This window comes from Lithobates pipiens, unplaced genomic scaffold, assembly GCF_037356315.1.
Source record: "Lithobates pipiens isolate NorthernLeopardFrog02 unplaced genomic scaffold, aLitPip1_a1.2 Scaffold_13, whole genome shotgun sequence".
NCBI lineage: Eukaryota > Metazoa > Chordata > Amphibia > Anura > Ranidae > Lithobates > Lithobates pipiens.
The window spans coordinates 421,691,817-421,714,335 of record NW_027507718.1 but is presented as its reverse complement, the minus strand read 5'-3'; the positions used below and the strand labels follow the sequence as shown (position 1 = coordinate 421,714,335).

General features: G+C 44.4%; 1 protein-coding gene across 6 annotated transcripts in view; it reads right to left on the bottom strand.

Annotated features, from left to right (window-relative positions):
• Positions 1-22,519, bottom strand: part of PDS5A (PDS5 cohesin associated factor A) — a 197,609-nt gene that overhangs the window by 112,588 nt on the left and 62,502 nt on the right. For all 6 annotated transcript variants that reach the window (XM_077477616.1, XM_077477618.1, XM_077477613.1 and 3 more), the window contains 4 exons: positions 22,127-22,207; positions 21,614-21,754; positions 14,353-14,468; positions 2,872-2,966 (listed from right to left, as the gene is read on the bottom strand). In XM_077477616.1, the coding sequence (XP_077333742.1) occupies positions 2,872-2,966; positions 14,353-14,468; positions 21,614-21,754; positions 22,127-22,207 (433 nt within the window). The remainder of the gene's footprint in view (positions 1-2,871; positions 2,967-14,352; positions 14,469-21,613; positions 21,755-22,126; positions 22,208-22,519) is intronic.

Sequence of the window (22,519 nt, the reverse complement as noted above, 5' to 3'; positions counted from 1 at the left end):
AGAAGGGAACTATGCACAGGGAAAACTCTAGACTTTCTTATGCATGCCTTCATACATAAGGCCATGTTTAAACATTTGTACCTTCTTCTATTCTATCTCAAGAGATGCACAGATAGCCTTCAACAAATCATCAACATCCTCTAGTGACAGCTTGTACCTCAAGCCCCTGACAGATGCCCTTTCTCTAACCTTTAGGCCCTCTGACCCAGATTCTTCCCGAGAAGAATGGGAAGATCTAGTTTCTTCCTCGGAATCCAAACTCTGTGCTCTGTGGCAGAGGGCCAGAAATGGCTGGTGTAGTATCTGGGGAGGGAACCTGTATCTTAGCAATTAGGGATTTAAGAGGTAAATGTTGAAGTTAGCTTATCCCTAACTGAAGCAAGCCTGACAGGCTTCTGGTCAACTTTAACTAGGCTGTTTTTGCAAATGCGGCAGACTGCTTTACTCCATAAGGAGCTCAGTTTGCCTCCGCAAACTGCACACTTCCCTTTAGGTGGCTGCGCCTGGGCCTTGTCATGAGTCCTGGCCTGAAAAAGAACACAAAAATTACCACCAGTTTGTAAATAAAGCCAAACACTCCAAAACACACCCATGCAGGAGAGAGGGAACAAAAAGGTACCCCCTTCACCAAGTCCAACAATATACCAGAGGTGCCACTCTGGGAATGAGGAAAAGGTAGGAAATCTCTTCCTGACAAACAGGAGCATCGCTCATGAGACTTAGGGAAACCAGATTTCAGGAAACATGTTAACCCTAGTCAGGAGGAAACACCAATACCGACATGGGGCCTGGAGGACTGCCCTTTTATTCAGTGGCGGTTAATGCATTTCCTGTCCTGGTAGGAGGAGCCCTAGGTCTCATGGGTTGTCCCAGAAGACACCTTGAGAAAGATGCTTCTAAGACATTGCAAAAGTAGAGTTTGCTCCTTAGGATTTTTTTTGCTGGGGGAAGATGGGTACACTTATTCTTAGTAGAATACCTGACAGAATCCAATATCATCCCTCAAAGGCCTTGCAGAATGAACACTTATTGCAAATCAAGCCCCGCAGACCAACAACTCAGTCACAGAGCACTGCAAAAGTGGCGTGACACATCAAGCAGTATGCTTTCCGCAAAAGATTACAACTAAAATGTAAAATCAAAGACATCAGGTCAACGCAATTATCTGTGGGTTGTCAGCATTTGTCCTATGATGCCTAAAGGACTGAACCCATTCAGCCATTAATTGGCACAAAAGAACTACTGCCAGAACAAGGTGCAAGATGAAGCCTGCCAAAAAACAAACTGAAACTGAAAGGAGCTTCAAGTCTCGTCATTGGAGTCCTTAAAATGGTTGTAAATTTACAGTGAAGTGACTAGCCATCTCTTTACATCAGTTCCAAGTACAGAATTCCACTGCTTGTCTGAACTTTCAGAAGGCAGGGGGTGGGGATATCAAGCCACACAATGCACACCTTGGAGAGGAGAGCTGACTGGAGGAAAAGGGAAAACACTCCCTCGACACAGCAAGCATGCAGAGCGAAGGCCATCAATTACAGGCTGTATACTGGAACTGCCTCAACCTTCTCCCTCGGTCTCTTGGAGACAAGAAACCTCATCTCAAGTGACTTATGCAGACAGCAGAGAGAAATCACATTCAGTGCTTTGGACTGAGATAAGTACACACCATATAAGGATGTGTTTTGTGCCTACATTTTAAACAATGGGAAAATACTCAACCAGAATAAGCACCTTGTTAGCCAGAACTCCTGCCGAACAGACCACTTAGTGATTAACTTCTCATTAGGAGGGTATAACAGCCTCAAGCGTTTCAAGATGCATCCAATCCTTACACAGAAAGCAAATCAAAGAGGAGTGGAGGCCTTAAGAGCATAGGGACTTGAGGCCAGAGAAAATACTGCAACAGACTAATCTGCCCGTTTTAGGGTGTGACACACTGGATCACTAAGGACCAAATGGCCCCATATAATTTGAGTGTAATTAAAGACAATGGCAAACTTAGGCAGCTGCTAGACAACACCCAAGACCAGGGAACACCAAGTGTCACTCAGTACGGACTCCACTTTCATTCTACTTTGCGCAACATTAGCACTGAGCGGATTACGCTACCTGTACCACACTGCACCTGTAGTTTATGAGTTATTCATAAAATGAGGGCTGCGGTATAGTATAGAGTATGCAGTATCCTTTGGACTGTTCTCACCATTACACAGTTAGCAGCCGGGGGGGGGGGGGAACCCCAAATGTATTCCCTTAATGGCATAATTCACCTTTACCAAAACTGCCTATATAGGTTAGGGACGTATGTAGATAGAACATGCTGTTTTGACCAAAGTTGAATAATGCCCTAGCTATAGGTTTAGACTATTAACATACCTCATGAAGTCTGATTGAAAACTCATAGAAATTGCATCACCCCATCCAGCCTTGTTAGGATGTTGCCAAAACATTCCCAGCTGGTACCGTTGTCATCCAAGGACTGAGATGCAATCTGTGGGAGTTTTTCAGTCAGGTTTTATGAGGTATGTCTACACCTTTAGCACCCCTGACATCCCTTACCTACATAGGCAGTTTTTTTGGTAAAGGTGAACTAAGCCTTCACCTGAAAGTTTCATTCACCTGGTTGTGTAGTGTGATGGGAAAAGATACAAATCTTTTGACCGGTAAAACAGATCTCATACACTTATTTATGCAGTTTGTAGTATTTTGCCATTTGCTTGGGAGTTTTGCTTTTGCATTTCATTTTGCCCTGGTGTGCAAGTTAATTAAAACCTGCAGAGGAGCAATATAGTCATCAGACCCTCTGCAGGACCGATTTAATCCTGGCCTTTAGAAAATCAAAATAAGCAGATCTATTGTCTAAGAACTTACCTGTGAGATCTTTAGCCAAATCTGGATGGTTCATTAAGCAGTGGCTTGCAAATTTGACACTTTCCAATCTCACGGGAACATGGATATCATTAAACCTAGTTAAAAAAAAAAAAAAAAGCAATGAACATTAAAAAACAAAATGCAAATCAAAAATTCTTCCAGAATCTATTGGGGGGGGGGGGGGGTGGAGCGGCAGTCGAGTCCACTGTGAGCACTTCATGCAGTTAAACAGTTTATATACGTAATAATTTCAGGGGCATCGCAATGTTATTCAAAGTTTCATTACCAATGTAATTGTGTAAATTAAATACCTGGACGATCTGGAAGCTGAAAATCTTTGAAGTAGACACTTTCCACTCTTGTAATCTCCACGTTTTCGGGTCCCATGCTGAGCAGCTGGGCCAGATACATTGTCAATAAAAAGAAGTCAGCCATTCAGCATGGGCAGCATTTAAAGGATGCTTTGCATTCTCTGAATAAATGCGTTCTCCGATTGGACAAAGTGGAAAGCGTGACATTCCCAACTGACTGCTCCCAAGACTCCATTCACACCTGAGCGTTTTGTAGCTTGAAGCTACAAAATGCTAGAGGTGAAAAATTCTATTATTCTCAATGGAGATGGTTCACATCTCCACTCCATGTCGCCTGAAGCCGAACGCTTGAAGCTCAAACAAGTCCCGGACCCTTTGTCGCTCGAATTGAGCAGATTTGGGCGTTTATCTTCTTTTAACATTGGCAACCTTTTGCCCTGCAAAAAAATCGCGAGAAATCGCGGTAAAAAACGCCGCAAAAAAACGCTTGAAAACGCTACGCTCAGGTGTGAATGCAGCCTAAAACAACGAACGCCTGTCATTCAGAAATTGCAAAGCATTCTCTGAATTTCGCCTGTGCCGAGCAGACAACCCCCTTACAATGCAGGACAGCAGACACTTGGCACAGGACCCAGAAGCAAGTGGATATCACTGGAGTAGCAGCATCTACCTCAGTGATTTCCAGCAGCATAAGCAATGCATGTCATGTACAAAGTTACATAATACCCTTTGCCAAACTGGACCAATGTAACTATGTAAAATAAGCCGAAGCCTGGAATTATCTTTAAAGAAAAGAAACAGTACCCCATCTATGTGGTCCTAAGGCTGTCGATAAAAAGCAAACTCACAGCAGGTTTAGAAGTTTAGTTAATTTTCAAATCAGTTGTTCCCTTAGGTATTTAAAACAAAATATAAAATTTGAGATCTTAAAGCAATACCAAAAAGAAATTGTTTTTTTCCATTCAAAAATAACAAACATGTTAAAAAACTTACCTGCTCTGCGGTTTTACACAAAGCAGCAGCAACCTTCCTTCTCGGGTTCCTCGCCGACGCTCCTGGCCCCTCCCCACCTGCCAAAGCCCCCACAGCAAGCAGCTTGCTACGGGGACACCCAAGCCAAGAAGCTGCTCGGTGTGTCCATTCAGACACAGAGCCGCAGTATGAACCCACCCCCTCTACTCATTGGCTTCCCAACTTTGACAGCAACGAGAGCCAATGGTGCCCTGCTGCCTCAGCCAATCGGGTGGGAGAGTTCCGGGCAACATCGCTGCATCCAGATTGGGCTCAGGTAAGTATTATGGGGGCTGCTGCACACAGAAGGAAGTTTGCCATTTTAATGCATAGAACGCAGACGAAAAACCTTCCGATTACTACTTTAAAAAGAAATTCAATACAATTTAGACAAGATTTTTTTTTTTTTATTACATCAATTTTTACCAAAAAAATAAAAAATTGTAATGAATTTGTCATACAAACCAAACACTTACGTAACCAAAATACACCAGCATATGAATAATACAATTCTTCAAAGATAAGGGGTTACATTATATCGTCTGTATGCATCAAGATTTCAATGCAAATAGTTTGAGGCATTAAGAGACTGTAGATGCAAAAACTATACTAACCTATACAAACTGAACCACAAACGAAAAAAATAATGCATCTTCTATTGAACCATTTGTGGACTGCCCACCATACATATACAGCAGCAGGGCAGCTGGGTAAGTTTTTTGGCAATGTGTAGCAGAAAGTAAAAAAAAATTCTTATATTCACCGACCGACAGCTCCTCTCTGTAACTAAATGGGCTTGTTAGCCTGCCATTAGGAGGAGAACTAGGCAAAAATGTATACACAATACACAGAACTTTAGTGCCGCGGACCATGTGCTAACAACCCTCCCTGCTCCCAGGCAGAACTCAGTTTTATTTTGCCTAGTGAAGGAGAATGACCTAGGAACCCTGCGGTCCATTTTTTTGTTGCATGTTTGCTGTTTTTTTGTGCAAGATGAAAGATCCTGGGATCTTCTATCAACTGCCGGCTGGGTGACAGGCTGGTTAAGTTATCCTTGTGGTCTCCCCAGTCCGGCCATCGAGCGTGTGCAGGCCTCAGCATACCTCAGCTCCAGAGGTGGTCGGTGAGCTTCAATGCTCCGGGGTATACATATGACCGGGCTACTGATGTCTGGATCACAGTATACTGGGCCAGCAGCTACCATGTAACTGCGCAGGAGTAGGTATGTGATGGAATGTCTCCCAGCTCTTCAGGACTGGCAAGTACGGCTCTCCCTGCTTCGGTGTATTAAAAATGCCATGGGTGGTAAGAGTACTCTACTCCCACAGGCCAGGAAGGCTAAGGAGCAAACCCGCAGGCAAGGGCCCTCTTTTTCCGCTCACAACCGGCTTTTTCGTCCGCCCGGTGCTTCGACAAAACATTCCCAGCCCGACAGCACGTCCACGGACGGTCAAAAGAGTCCCTGGAACCGCAAGCCAAACAAGCCTGCGAAAAAAAGTGCTATGGCATGAAGGGCGCCTTCGGGAGTTTGCAGCCCGGTGGACCTCCCGGTTATCAAACCAATGGGTCTACGACCTGATTTCTACAGGCTACAAGATAGAGTTTCTCTTGGCCGTCAAACAGATTCTTCCCCTCCAGCAAACCTGCGTCCCCGGTTCGCCGGGAGGCTCTGTTAGGGGCAGTAAGGGACTTGCTGAGTCAGGGGGTGATTGTACCAGTTCCGGAATCGGAACACTTCCAGGGGTTCTACTCAAATCTGTTTGCGGTTCCCAAGAAGGAAGGGGTATGTCCAATCTTGGACTTAAAAGCCCTCACTTCGTGAAAGTGCAGAGGTTCAGAATGGAATCAGTTTGCTCAGTAGTCGCTGCACTCCATCAAGGGGCCTCCCTGGCGTCTTTGGACGTACCTGCACATACCCATATGCCTTCGGCATTAAAAATTTCTACGTTTGGCAGTCGGGGAAGCCCATTACCAGTTTGTGGCTCTACCCTTTGGCCTGGCATCAGACCCGAGTCTATACCAAAGTACTGGCTCCGGTATTGGCGTTGCTACGACAACGCGGGATCGCGATCATGGGTTACCTAGACGATCTCCTCCTGAGAGCATCCTCCACCTCAGAATTAGAGGAGGATGTGACAATCACCATGCAGACCCTGCGAGAATTTGGGTGGCTGTTGAACCTAAAAAAGGTCGGTGGTTGTGCCAACTCAGCTTCTGGAGTACCTGGGTTTACTATTGGACTCCAGGGAAGCGAGGGTCTCTTTCTCCCCTCAAATTGCAGACTCTCAGATCTGCGGTCAAACTACTGATGAACCGCAAGTGGTCGTTGCTCCGTTTTTGCATGCAAGTACTGGGGCTCATGGTAGCCTCCTTCGAGGCAGTACATTAAGCCCAGTTCCACACCAGAGTCCTGCAGAAGGAGATTTTGACAAAATGGGACAAATCTCCATTGTCCCTGGATCGACAGGTCCAGGTGAGCCAGCCAGTCAGGGACTCTGATCTGGTGGTTGAGGTACCTGGTGATTCAGTCCGGAAAATCGTTCCTTCCTCTGAAATAGACAGTGATCACTACGGACGGCAGTCTCTCAGGCTGGGGTGGAGTGATGGGGATTCAGTCGGCTCAGGGCCTCTGGTCGACGGACGAATCCAGGTTGCCGATCAATCTGCTTGAATTGAGAGCGATCAGGCTGTGCCTCAACACGTGGTCGACATGTGGAGGCACAGCCTGATCGCTCTCAAGAAGCTCAGCCGTTGCTCGGAAGGTCGTTCACATTCTTCGGTGGGCAGAGCGACACGTTCCGGCTCTGTCAGCCATTTGCATTCCGGGGGTGGAAAATTGGCAGGCAGACAGTCATCAGATGCTGGACCCAGGAGAATGGGCGTTGCATCTAGAGATATTCAGGCTGCTGTGCCTGAAATGGGACACACCAGATGTGGAAGGTGTCGAGACTCGTGTCCAGGACAAGAGATCCGTGTGCAGACGTGTCAGATGCGCTGGTGGCTCCGTGGGATCAGTACCAGCTGATCTACGCCTTTCCGCCACTAAAACGGTTGTCACGTCTGCTTCGCAGAGTGGAAGCCAAGGGGATCCCAGTAATCCTGGTTGCCCCAGAGTGGCCTCAGCTGCCCTGGTACGCAGACCTGGTGCGTCTGGTGGTAGACGCTCCCTGGCGACTGCCGCTGCGAGATGACCTCCTATCTCAAGGTCCAATCTTTCACTCTGCTTTACCATCGCTGGCTTTAACGGCATGGCTATTGAGAGCCAGGTGCTGAGGAACCGGGGTCTGACGGACTCTGTGATTCCAACTATGCTGAGGGCACGGAAATCTTCACGGAAAATATACCATCATACCTGGAAGGCCTACATCTCCATGTGTGAGGAGAAAGGGTGGCATCCGCGCTCCTTTTCTATATCCAGGATCCTGCTGTTTCTTCAGCAAGGAGTAGACCAGAAAATGGCATTGAGCACCATTAAGGGGCAAATTTCAGCCCTGGCTGTCTTTTTTCAGCGACCCCTGGCGTCTCACTCATTAGTGAGTACCTTTGTTCAGGGGGTTCAACATGTAGTCCTTCCGGTGCGTCAACCGTTACCCCCATGGGATTTGAACCTGGTGTTGTCTGCGCTTATCAGAGAGATTCCCCTGTTGACCCTTTCACAGAAGGTGGCCTTTCTAGTGGCCATCACGTCAGCCAGGAGGGTTTCGGAATTGGCAGTCTTGTCATGCAAGTTCTGTGTACTGTGTTACAATTTTTTCCTAGTTCTCCTAATGGCAGGCTAACAAACCCATTTAGTTACAGAGAGGAGCTGTGTCAGTCGGTGAGTACAAAAATCCTATTTTCATAATTGTCTTGTTTATAGCGCAAAGCAGAAACCTCCAAAAAGCTGCAAAGATGATAAAATACCACCAAAAGAAAGCTCTATTTGTGGGGGGGGGGGGGGGTTGGGGGGAGAGATAAATTGGAGTACAGTGTCAGTCGACCTTGCAACTTTCAGTTAAAGAAATGCAGTGCCAAACCGCAAACAATTTCCTGGTCATGAAAGTCTTCCGGAGGTCAAGTGGTTAAATTACAACTTTAGATTCAGCCTAGGTTCACCTCTTCATGGATGGTTCTGCATGCAACATTTGCATGGGCACACCAGCCCATTCAGTTTAATGGACTGCTGTACCTGCAAAAAAGTGTGTCCTTTAAACGTAGCCCCAAGAAAACATGGTGTTATGGCACCAGTGTGTGGGAAACCGCTTGCGTTTTTCAGCAAGTAGGGGGTACCATGAAAAGTTAACGTGCCTAAAATCAGAGCCACTAGTGTTTTATCCTATTTCCCTGATTCTCTCTCCTTTCTGCCTCAGCAGCCCGTGAATTTCAGCACTGTAAAGTTTGTTAGCCTTCCTCTCCAACTTTGCCCAAGACATACGATCAAGGCTGAAAATTTACATATTTTAATTAACCACTTAAGCCCCAGACCAATTGTCAGCCTAAGGACCAGAGGTCTTTTTACAATTTCGCACTGCACTAACTGGTAATTGCGCGGTCATGCAATGTTGTACCCAAACAAAATTTGCGTCCTTTTCTTCCCACAAATAGAGCTTTCTTTTGAAGGTATTTGATTGCCTCTGCGATTTTTATTTTTTACGATAAAGAAAAAAAAAAAAAAAAAAAAAAAAAGATAGAGATATAGATATATATATATATATATATATATATATATTCTACTTTTTGTTATAAGAAAAATCGAATAAACTAAATTTTAGTCATGCATTTAGGCCAAAATGTATTCAGCCACATGTCTTTAGTAAAAAAAAAAAAAAAAAAAAAAAAGTCAATAAGCGTATATTTATTGGTTTGCGCAAAAGTTATAGCGTCTACAAACTAGAGTACATTTTCTGGAATTTACACAGCTTTTAATTTATGACTGCCCATCTCATTTCTTGAGGTGCTAAAATGGCAGGGCAGTAGAAACCCCCCCCCCCAAATGACCCCATTTTGGAAAGTAGACACCCAAGGAAATTGCTGAGGGGCATGTTGAGCCCATTGAATTTTTTTTTTTTGGTCCCAAGTGATTGAATGACACAAAATAAAAAAAAAAAATAAAAAAAGTTGTCACTAAATTATATATTGCTCACACATGCCATAGTTATATGTGGAATTGCACCCCAAAATATATTTTGCTGCTTCTCCTGAGTACGGGGATACCACATATGTAGGACTTTTTGGGAGTCTAGCCGCGTACGGCACCCCGAAAATCAATCACTGCCTTCAAGATTTCTAAGGGTGCAAATTTTTGATTTCACTCCTCACTACCTATCACAGTTTCGAAAGCCATAAAATGCCAAAATAGCACAAACCCCCCCCAAATTACCCCATTTTGGAAAGTAGACACCCCAAGCCATTTACTGAGAGGCATGTTGAGTCCATGAAATATTTTATATCTTGCCACAAGTTGCGGGAAAATTACAAACTTTTATTTTTTTTGCACAAAGTTGTCACTAAATGACATACTGCTCACACATACTATGGGCATAAGTGAAATTACACCCCAAAATAAATTCTGCTGCTTCCCCTGAGTACGGGGATACCACATGTGGGGGATTTTTTGGGAGCCTAGCCACGTACGGGACCCCGAAAACCAAGCACCGCCTTCAGGATTTAAATATAAAACGCTAGCCAAAAAAAACTGTTAGCGATCGCAGGGATCAGGTCTGACTCTGCAAACGCTGCAGTTATGTGTTTAGTGTTTTGTAAGTGATAGTGATCGATCGATACTGCACTTGGGTGGGTTGGGCGGAGGGGCAAAACGCAGGTGCTAGCAGGTATCTGGGCTGATCCCCTAACAATGCGTTTTTTTGGAACCCTAAACTGCTGGGGACGCTAGTATAGATCTGATCAGATCAGATATTGATCTGTTCAGATACTATACCACTACGGGAGGTGTATGCTTTGCGCGTGGGTGTTAGCAGTACCGGCACTAACCTAGCGCTGCCTGGGGCGACACAGACCCTGACCCTAAAACCTAATTGTTATCACCTGCTGGGTGATCAGAGAGTTAAACCTTTATTGGGTAATAAATGGTGGGTGCTATAAAAAGCAAACTAACCAGTCACCCCTAACACTTATACGGTGATCACTGGTGAAAGGGTTAACTAGGGGCAATCAGGGGGTTAAAATCTTTATTATGTAGTATATGGGGGTACCTACCGCTATAAAAACCTGGCGGTGAACCTAAAAAAATAACTAGCTACCTAGCGTGCAGCGATCAGAAAAACGATCGCTTAGTGACACTGGCAAAAGGGGGTGAAAGGGTTAACTCTAGGGGCAATTAGGGGGTTAAACCTTTATGGGGGGGGGGGGCTACCCTGGACCTAAAACTAACTGCCCTGACACTTTTTACGGTTACAACTGACACTAAATGCAGTGATCAGTAAATAAATGATCACTGCAATCAGTGACACTGACTGGGAGGGGGGTGATTTGTGTGCCTATGTGTACCTACGTGTCAGTGTAGTGTTGGTGCACTTACCATCTCTGCTCTCCTCGCAGTCCGGTCAAAAAGACCACCCCGAGGAGAGTGACATCACTTCCTCCCTGCCTGTGTTTACACTACACAGGCAGGGGGAAGCTTCTCATTCGCCAGGAGCGATCGAGAGGGGATGGCCAGAAACCAACGGCCATCCCCTCATCCCTCCTGAAGCGAAACGGACCGCCGCAGCCAGCGGGAGGGGGTCCGATCAGAGCCCCCATCCGCTGGAAGGCATGTACCGGTACGTGCTTGTGCCTGTCTGTGCCATTGTGCCGACGTATTTTTACATGCGGCGGACCTTAAGTGGTTAAATAAAATAACAGAGATAAGGAAAGGTGACTGCTGTGCGTCAACAAAACGGCAGCCTTCAGCAAGAACAGGAAGAATGCTGGAAAAGGGCACATTTTGGTAGCATAATTATAAAAAGGTGGACTGTATGTTTTGGCAAAGACCAACAATTGCTATTAAAGTCATAGATAAAGTTACTCTTTATGGCCTTGTTTACACTTGCAATTGAGGGGAGGTAAAACCCTTGTGGTTGAACTGTGTTTTTTTACTTGCCTTACCACTCCCACAGTTGGTGCTGAGGCAGCAGCCTGGGGTGTACACGTCACGGCAGTGATGCTTTGCTTCAAGTGAATGGGGCTGAACTGCACCCACCCCATAACTGCACAGAATGCCTGTGGTTATCTGGTATTTGGGGGTTAAGACAGGAATTGAAAAAGGCGATATGCCTCCTCACCACCTGTGTCTATTGTGGTCTAAAGCAGTGATGGCAAACCTTGGCACCCCAGATGTTTTGGAACTACATTTCCCATGATGCTCCACTACACTGCAGAGTGCCTGAGCTTCATGGGAAATGTAGTTCCAGAACATCTGGGGTGCCAAGGTCCGCCATCACTGGTCTAAAGCATGAACGGAACGTGGACCATGCTTCAGACAACACAAACGTAAACAAGGCCTTAATCTCAAGAGTGTTTTCTTGTTTTTCAGTCTTGATTCCGTACATTATACCCTTTAACATTTGTAGCCTAGCCCAACATTACATAGCACTGTTTTTGGGACAGATAAGGATTTAAACTTAGTAGCAGATTTGAATACATAAAATTGTATTTACTCTTGTTTTTTATTGGCAATATGTAATTTTTTTTTTTTTTTAAAGTAAACTAAAAGAAAGAAAATTGCATTTCTTTTTTTTTTCCAACACAATATTTACATAGTTTGCATGCCCCCATATATTTACAGACCTACTATAACTTTTTTGTAATGCATGGGGCATTGTAAAGCTCAATGTGAACATATGCATTATAGTTTAGTAGAGTGTTATTTCAGTAACATTACATTGTGGCGCATGCATTTGAAAAATACGTTTACGTAACGTTAAGCAAAACAAATTCGGGTTGACACCAATTAGTCAATTTACACAGGTCTGAAATCAGATACATTAGAAGCAACATAATTTTCACTTATCTTTGCACAAAAATGTCATCCAGATTATCGGATGTCCTTGTCAGGACCTCGGAAATAAGCTGAGGGGCATTTTTACTTTGTATGTGTTATGATGTATATTTGAATATGTTTATGTATATATTTTTTGTTTAGATCTGGTCAGTGGAGCCCAGACCACTCAACAAAGCTATTCAACTGTACATCACTTCTAATAGCATTCCATCTATAGATATGCTGCAGGCATACATTGCATGGAGGTAGAAATCTGTCCCAGCCTCAGTGCTATGTGACGTCACATCCTTGCAATGTAAATACAAATGCGGCAGCGATCTGCTCCTATGTAGCAAGATCAGAATTCCAGGAGCCAATTGTTGAACCTGGGATTAGTGCTCATTTCCAGCAGTCACAGACAGCTGGGGGTTAAAGCGCTAAAGGGGGGCAAGAAACTGGAGCTGGGGTGGCTCTGGAAGAAAAGACCTATTTAACTACCATTTTAACCACAACCCCGGAAGAAAATTCCCCCCTTCCCGACCAGAGCACTCTCTGCGATTTGGCACTGCGTTGCTCCAACTGACAATTGCACGGTCGTGCGGCGCTGTACCCAAACAAAATTGACGTCTTTTTTCCCCACAAATAGTTTTCTTTTTGTGGCATTTGATCGCCTCTGCGGTTTTTAGTTTTTACGCTATAAAAAAAAAAAAAAAAAAAAAAAAAACATTTGGGGGGGAGAATGCATTATTTTTTACTTAAAAAAAATAAATAAAAATTCTGTGTATTCAGTTTTTGAAAAACTGATCTGGCCAACACTCAGGCATTTCGACCTCGCAGGGCCCTAAGACAGTATCTAGCTAACAGTCGTCCAACTACCCAACATCCATGAGCAGCCATCTCCGGGCAAACACCATTTGGCCCACCAAATAGTACTTACGCCAATCTGGGAGCGCTATCCCCCCCCACCCCTTTCCCCCAGCTCCTGTAAAACCCCAAGCCCAACTCTGGGGGCCTTGGGTGGCCACATGAAAGAGTCCGCTATTCCATCTAATTGTTTAAAATATGCTTTTTGGATCCACACTGGCGCAGTATAGAATCACCAGGAGGACCTTCATTTTGAATAGGCTAATCCTGCCCATCATGAACAGCGGGAGCCTATGCCATGCCTGCACCTTTTGTTTAAGAAAAGTCAGTGGTAGCAAGTTTAGGGACATAGTCGTTTATATTCGCTGTAACCTTTACCCCCAGATACTTAATCAACAAAACCCATTGCAATGGTAATTTGGGATCTACTCAGTTCTTTGCCTTTTCATCTAAGGGAAGAATTGATGACTTGCTCCAATTTACTTTTAACCCTGAAAACTTGGCAAAGACATCCAAAATTTCTAGGACAACCCTCAGTGAGTTCCCTGGGTCTTCAAGAAACAGGAGCATGTCATCGGTGTATAACCCCAAGGTTTTGTGAATTGTACCCACCCTAATATCTTGAGTTATTTTTTGCTATAATATCCCCCAAAATATATTTAAAAAAAAAAATCGTTTTTCCTCTGCTTAGGTCGATATGTATTTTTCTACATGTTTAAAAAAAAAAAAAAAAAAAAAAAAAAAAAAAAAAATCACAATAAGCGTATATTGATTGGTTTGTGTAATTTATAGCGTCTACACAATAGGGGAGGGACCAACTACAGGAAGTGACAGATCGTGGTCACTAGCCAATAGACCAGTCAGAACAGAATGTTCACACACACACACACACACACACACACACACACACACACACACACACACGTCCCTGTTCTGTGTCTCCTGGTCATGATCGCTCGTGGCCAGTGGTCATCGCGAACGTTGGCCACAAGCATCGGCACCCCTGCTGTGCAGCAGCCGGACCTCATGTAGCAACGTACAGCAACATGGTTTCGCGCAGGGGAGCCAACCTGCCGCAGTAAAATTGCGGCGGCTGCTCCAGAAGTGGTTAAAAAGTGGCTTAGCGTGTAACAAAAGGTCTGTTTCACGTGGATGTCACCCGTCCACACGTTTTTTTTTTTTTTAAACGTTTGTAAAAGTCTAGTCTACATCAGCTTTTTTCCTAGTAAACAAAAACGAAGAAAAAAAAAAAATCAATGATCATCAGTATCTGCACGGTCTCAGTCTATGAACTTTAAAATACAGAAATCGTTAAAAACACTTGGCAGACATGCTCACCTCCCCAGAAAACACTGCCAAAGAGGTCGGTTTTGATTGGCCAGGTCCGAGTCCTTAGAACCAAACAGCTTTGCTAGAAGCTTTACAACTGCCAATCGTTCTTCCCCATCATTACTCTGAAAACAAGGACAACATTATACTAGTGAAAAGGCACATATAAGCAATAACCTCTACAACTGTTTTAGTTCTTTCACACACTCAATGAAAAATACATTTTATATTTGAAAGTTTAGCCAAGGATCCCATGCCCCTATCAAAAACCATATATTTTATGAAATCAGTGGACCTAGAACGTGTAAAGATGATCATGTTATAATAGGTGTGCCATCAAATACCAGTTGCCTGGTTCTGTCTGGTGTTGAAGTAGTATATTTAGAAGTTTAAAATCCTCTTGATCCACCCAGGAGACCCAATGCACTTGGTCATCTTCAGATCTGTGTGTTGGTTTGGAAATTATTGCGCTCTTGTTCATGTGTAGCAACACCGCAGGATTAAGGGCAAGCTGTTGCTGGTGCTGCATAGTAGGTAAGGTTGGAAAAAAAAAAAAAAAAAAAAAGCACACAAGTCCAACCTCTGTGTGTGTGCTTTTATGTCAGTATTACAATGTATATTCCTGTATGTTATGCTCGTTCAGGTGCCTATGCAATAGTTTGTTGAAATTATTGATGCTCCCCACTGAAACCACCGCCTGTGGAAGGGAATTCCACATCCTTACCGCTCCTAATACAGTAAAGAACCCTCTACGCAGTTTAAGGTTAAACGCTTCAGCACCGGAAACTTTTACCCCCTTCCTGATCAGAGCATTTTACGCGATTCGGCACTGGGTCGCTTTAACTGACAATTGAGTGGTCACGCGACGTTGCACCCAAACAAAATGGACGTCCTTTTTTCCCCACAAATAGAGCTTTCTTTTGGTGGCATTTGATCGCCTTTTAATGTTTATAGCGCAAAAAATAAAAACCGCAAAGTGCATCAATTTAAAAAAAAAAAAAAAAAAAAAAAAAAAAAAAAAGTGTATATTGATTGGTTTGAGCAAAAGTTAAAGCATCTACAAAATAGGGTAAAGTTTTACGGCATTTTTATTTATTTTTACTAGTAATGGCAATGATCTTTATTGGGACTGCAAATTATGATGGACACAGACAATTTTGACACATTTTGTTGACCACTACCACTTAAACAGCGATCAGTACCCTCCCTCCTTCAGTTAGAAAACTCACTAGGGAACACAACCCCTTGATCACCCCCTAGTGTTAACCCCGTCCCTGACAGTGACATTTCTTATATTCACCGGCTGACAGCTCATCTCTTTAGACCATTGGGTTGTTACGCCACCTTTAGGAGAGGACTAGGCATAACATGTTAGCATGCAATATAAACATCAGAACTTTCTCGTTCCACCCAAGGGGTGGTCCCTTAGGCAACAACCCCTCAGCAAGCCTTGCAGCTTCAGTACGTCAACAAGCAGTATAACCTAAAGAAAAACAGGAGGGGCGGGTGCTGTGTCAGTCTGAATTACAAAGAAAAGGATTTTACGGTGAGTACAAAAAAAATCCTATTTTCTCTTATATTCACAGACTGAACCCTCTTTAGACCATTGGGATGTCCCCAAGCAGTGCCAAAAACAGCATAAAACTTCATCCACCATAGCATGTTGGAACTAGTATAAACTTTACCCACAAAAAAACGACACAGTGTGTGGGAACAACTAAAACTTTTTTTTACCCACAAAAAAAAAAAAAAAAAAAAAACTTGGTGTTTCTCAACAGAGAAGCACTACCCTCAAACCGCACCAGCACTGCGGTAACAAATGCAACAGTGCATTTGCAAAAAATAAAAAAATAAAACCACCACAGGAAATAAAAAAATGTATGTGCAATTGCAATTATACAGCTGCCTGCAAAACTTTGCGGCCAAAGCAGTGCGGGTATGCTGGAGGCGAAGTATCTGTTTAGCGACCAAGAGAGGAACTCTATCCTGTAGCCTGAGGAAATCAGATCGCAGACCCATTGTTCGGACAGCCGAGAAGCCCACCAGGCTGCAAACTCCCGAAGGCGATCACCCCCACCTGTGTTGTGGGCGGGGGCAAACCTTCATGCAGTAGCACTTTTGCTCATTAGCTTACGGTTCCAGGGACGCTTTGGTCCTTCAGAGGTCGTCCTGTCAGGTTGGGGACGCTTGGTCGAAGCCCCAGGCAGACAAAAAAGCAGTATGTGAGCGGAGAAAGAAAGCCATTACCTTCTTAGCCTTCCTGGCCTGTGGCAGTAGTGCACTCTTACCACCTGTGGCATTTAATAATGTCATCCAAAGAGGCTCCAAAAAGCCGGTCACCAAGGAAGGGAAGATCCCTCAGGGCTTTTTTGGGTGCCTGGTTGGCAGACCAGCATTTTAGCCAAATCAGGCACCACAGCTGACACTGAAGCCCTGGATAACAGAGGAAGGGTGGGTATACAGGGCTGCGTCACAAATGTACTTCAGGCCTTGCACTAGTTGGTCTGCTAGTTCCACGCAGACAGGACAAGCCTGTTCTCCCAATTCGCGGTGCAACAGTTTTGCCCACTTGGTTAGTGTCTGTGACACAAGTGCAGATGCCAGTACTGGTTGCATGGGTGACCCCACAACTGTAAACAAGGAACGAGCCACTGCCTCGGCCTTCCTATCGGTGGAGTCCTTAAATGCAGGAGTCCCCTCTACCGGGATTGTGATTACATTGTTTAACCTGGATACTGGGGAGTCTACGACCAGAGGAGCCGACCATTTTTTGAGAAGGCTCTCCTCAAAAAGGGTAACGCCCCGGCATGTATTTGGGGACCAAAAAGGTTCGTTGCAGTCAACCCCATTCCTTGTAAATGAACTTGTCAAAATAAGTCAGCTATGGGAACACCTTAGGTGAATGGGCTGGCTTACAGGACCCAAAAGGGACCGCTACATCAGCAGAGGGATCTGCTGGCTCCTGAATCTTCAGGGTATCACGCACAGCAGTGATAAGTGCTCCAACAAGCACTTTGCACAGACCCGGTCGGGGACTTATCCGAACTGTCCTGGTCAGCGTCGTTTGAAACGACAGAGCAGGGGTCACCAGCCTCAGCAGGGCCCGAGTCTGCGTCAGAGCTCTCCCCGGAGGATGGGAAGAGGCAGTTTTTACCACCTTTGTGCCCACGCACCGCCTCCATCATGGCAATGAATCAATTGCGGACCACCGACAAAGTGTCCAGAGGCACTGCACAGTCTGCAGGGGAACCGGTTGCAATTGCCTGGATTTCGGGGGAAGAAACACCAGTTTCTGAAGCCAAGCTGACCCTAACCTGTGCCACCTGTTGGGGACTTAGGACAGCGATGGTCCCACCCTCCTAACTGCTGCTGGCTGAGCGGCTCTTTCCCGCAGGATTCACTACCCTGACTGGTTCTGCGCTGTCCAGCTAGTAGTGCCTGTGACAGCTCCCAGGTGCATAAGAGATCACACTGCGCTATACAGAGCTGCTGCAAATGGAGTTGAAACTAATCAAAAAAAGTGTTCAGGCTTCAAGAAAATGGACGCCGAGCATCCAGTATAAAGGACATAACCACAGGGAAAATGGCTGCCGAACTACAGGGAAGCATGCTGCTCCTTGCCCCACCAAAGATGGCCACCGAACACTATACCATGAGGGACAGTGAAACAAACAGGCAGAGAAATGGCAGTGAACAGCACTACAGCGATCAACAGGCACAGCCTTCAGACACCTCCAGGGAGTGACCCACACACATCCAGGGCACAGCCAGCGCAGCCCCCCCCCCCCCCCCCAGGTGAGAGCCCCTGTATATGGCACACACACACCGCTCAACAGCCCATGCGGCATCCCCCACGGGGGGGATGGAAGATAGGGAGAGACGAGAGGGAGGTGAGGGATCCCCGAATCAACCTCCCGGGGAATGCCCAGCCCCACCGAAGCAGCGAGAGCTGTACTTAACAGTCCTGCAGAGCTGGTAGACATTCCATCACAGACCCACTACTCATCAGTACGGGGTGGCTGCTGGCCTGGCACACTGACACAAACATCAGTAGCCCTGTCATATGTTTTTCCCCCAGAGCATTAACGCTCACCGACCCCCCTCTGCAGCTGAGGCATGTCGTGGCCGACCCCAGCACGGAGCTCTGGTCTGCACACGCTCACTGGCCAGGCTGGGGAGACTACAACGATAAGAGTATCCAGCCTGTCACCCAGCCAGCTGTTGATAGCCGATCAAAGGATCTTTAATCTTGCGCAAAAAGCAAAGCTTCTGCAGAAAAAAAATTAAAATAAAAATGTGGACCGATGGGCCCACAGGGTTCCTAGGTCCTTCTTCACTAGGCCAAAACAAACAAAAAAAAAAAAAAAAAAACTGAAGCTGCAAGGCAGGCTGAGGGGTTGTTACCTAAGGGACCGCCCGTTGGGCAGAACTAGAAAGTTCTGGAGTTTTACATTACATGTTCTCCCTAGTCCTCTCCTAAAGGCGGCGCAACAACCCAATGGTCTAGAGAGTGGAGCTGTGTCAGTCAGTAAATATAAGAAGTGTCACTGGCAGGGACGGGGTTAACACTAGGGTGTGATCAAGGGGTTGTATTCCCTAGTGAGTGTTATAACTGAAGGAGGGAGGGTACCGTGTAGGGCAGTGATGGCGAACCTTGACACCCCAGATGTTTTGGAACTACATTTCCCATGCTGCTCTGGCACTCTGCGGTGTAGTGGAGCATCATGGGAAATGTAGTTCCAAAACATCTGGGGTGCCAAGGTTCGCCATCACTGGTGTAGGGGAAGAGAGAGATCGCTGTTCACACTCTGAGGGGAGACGTGACAGATCGTCTGCTCATACACAGAGAACTGAAAACCGTTTACACACACACAGATCCCTGTTCTCCACGTCTCAGCGGCGATCATGACTGCCGGGAACTCGCATCGGCCCGGACGCGAGTCCCTAGTGACCTTACATAACAGTTTTGTCCAGCCGTGCCATTCTGCCTCAGTACAACAGCAGTGGCTGGTGGGCATGTGGATGAATTCTAGTGAATGGCTGCGTGTCCCTTTAAAATCCTATTCGCCGAAAAGTTTTATCCCCATTATGAGATCACCAGTACAGTATTTGTACATTGAAATCATATCCCCTGCCAAGCGTCTCTTCTCCAGAGTGCATAAGTTCAGTGCTCGTAACCTCTCCTCATAATCAAGGTCCTCCAGTCTTTTTTAAAAGCTTTGTTGGCCTTCTCTTGACTCTCTCTAGTTCCAGCACATCCTTCCTAAGGACTGGTGCCCAGAACTGGACAGCATGCTCCAGGTGTAGTTGGACCAGAGTCTTGTATAGTGGGAGAATTATTTTATCTCTGGAATGAATCCCCTTTTTAATGCATGCCAATTTTGTTTGCTTTGCATGTCATTGCTGAGCCTGTCATCTACTAGGACCCCCAGGTCCCTTTTCATTCTAGATTCCCCCAGAGGTGTTCCCCCTAATGAGTAGATGGTATTCAAATTTTTGCCACCCAAATGCATTTTCCATTTTTTCTACATTAAATCTCATTTGCCATCTAGTTGCCCACATTAATTTGTTCAAATCTTCTTGCAAATTTTCCACATCCTGCAGAAAAATGATTGCCCTGCTTAACTTGGTATCGTCTGCAAATACGGAGATTGAGCCGTTTATCCATCCTCCAGGTCATTTATGAATTAAATCGGATTGGTCCCAGCACAGAATCACTGCACTGATCTATGTGTACTTGGTCTCTTGGTGGATTTAAGGGGGAATTTAAACTTCTGGCAATATTTTCTCTTTAGGACTAATTCACCATAACATCCAAAAGGCAAGTCAGAAATATTATATACAAATGTTCATGTGTGCTCTGTCAGCTCAAATAGAAAGAAATGGGCGATCTACTCTCTATAGTGGGGAGTTCATATACAGCAAGAGGTGTGTAGATGGTCACAGATGGGCTGCCTCTGGATGGCTGCGGCTCATAAGCTAGAGGGGGCATTTCACATGTATTGTAATCTCTACAATCTTGAGAGTTTAAAATAGTCTGTCCTATATGAATTTTTTTTTATCACGCTGCACTTAGATGGCACTGCTCTCAGAATTCCTTTCCAATTCAATATTTAAGCCACATAACAGTCAGGCAACTAGCATTTCCAGGAGATTACATCAATGGTAGCCTTTTGAGCTAGATTGTGCCCATGGCAATATTTCCTGCCATCTGCATGACATAGGTACGAAGCAAAGACTAAAAACGGCAAAAACGTAAGATTGTCCTGCCTTGCAGCTCTTCTGAAATCACTGCATTCAAGTTTTCTTAGTTAGCCCTGGTTCACACTGCCATGCCTTTAAAGCCAAACCCTAGTGCGAATTTGGCAGGACTTCCATGCGACTTCTTTAACAGACGCCAATGCAAGTCGTACCAAAAATTGGACCAAAAGTAGTACAGGAACCTTTTTCTAGGATGGAGCAACTTAAGTAGCACCGATTAAAACGGTTGCAACGCACTGAATGGGGTGTGACATATGTTTAAACGTCGTAGCGTTTGTCGCATCAGTGTGAAGGGAGCCTAAAAGAATATTGAGACCCTCTACCAATTAATTTGAACTAAATTGACAGATGGTATTGTTAAGGAATCTAATGTACATAATGATAATCAGAAAATGTCTATTTGCTTATGTGTATACATGTTCCCATGCTCCTTACTTATTATGTAGTATACAGATTGACGCTTAAAGATGGCGGGTACCCCCCACATCCCCCGCGTTAGAAGAATGCATTTGAGATAACAGAACCAGCTTCAACCAAGCTTCAAGCATCAAGTTTCTTAATTTCTCTTGTATTGTAACCAATAAGATGTGCCAGTTGGACTGACATAGCAATGACGTATCTCTTTAAAATGTTAACACCGCCCACCAATAAATCAGAAGTTAGAAGTAGCCTGAGCTGAACGTATCTCAGAGTGTTTACTTCTAATGTGCATGCACATTTATACTTTTTAATTAGAAATAGCAGCAGATAACCAAGAACTAATTTGTAGTTCTTATCCATTTCAGTATGAATAAAAACTTAATGCCAAAAAATAAATAAATAAAGGAAAAAAAAAAAAAACACATGCGCACACACGTATCTCTCTGTGATGCAGTAATGTCAGATTTGAAAGACGAGTGGTAAGAGAGCAGGTCTTAGATCTGAGCTGCCCGTGTTCTCAGATTAATATTATACATCAATAATGATAAAAAAAAAAAAAACACATTAGGTGTCCAAATCAGATCCTTACCTTCAGTTTGAATTCCAGCTGCGGCATCACAGAAACCAGCAAGTTAGGATCTATTGCAAAGAGCTCCTGAATAAGGTCAAAGACATGCTCTGACAAATCACTAACAGATGACTTTCCCAGCACCAATACTTGGTTAAAGAACTGGGGAAAAAAAAAAAAAAAACAATTTAAATGCAGTTAAAACATTGCTACAAACTAAAACTAAACTATTGCTACACCTACAGATGCAGATTATGGCGTTATATCAAATGCCTAATATCCGTTTTATAGATCACCCAAGAATTAGCTTTCACACAAGAGGGAAATGATCAGGGAGTATAATAAGCAACAGCGTTATTTATTGAAGGGTGGGGAACATTTTTTTTGCAATTCCAAAAGAGTATAATGGTTTTAACTTGTCTCATGTTATGCTGTTCTTAATTCACAGTTATGTAAAATATCTAAAACAGTTTATACCCTATTGCAAAGAACAATCAAATCAATGGTTGCATGGAAAAAGTATTTTGCACTTACATTTGCAATACAAGGCTCAATTGTTTGAACAGTCCTCTTTAAAAGTACTTTGGCCAGGTCAAATGCTTGCTTGTTAAGATTCTGGGGCGGGGGAAAAAGCAGACCAGAAATGTTATGCATATGACGATTGGTGAAAAATGATGGTACAAAAAAAAAAAAAATTATTAGTTATATATAAACAGGTAGTTCTGCCAAGCCCAAACCTTTCATATACTGTATAAGAAATCTGATGCTAGGTAAACTTCAAGTAAAACTAGAAAATGCATGGGAATGCTGAATAGCATCAAAACTGCCCCCATCAGAACTGCTTCCATCATATTGCCACCATCAAAATTTAAGTTAAAAAAAAAAAATTTTTTAACTAAATTAAGTACCCCATAAAAAGGAAAAAAA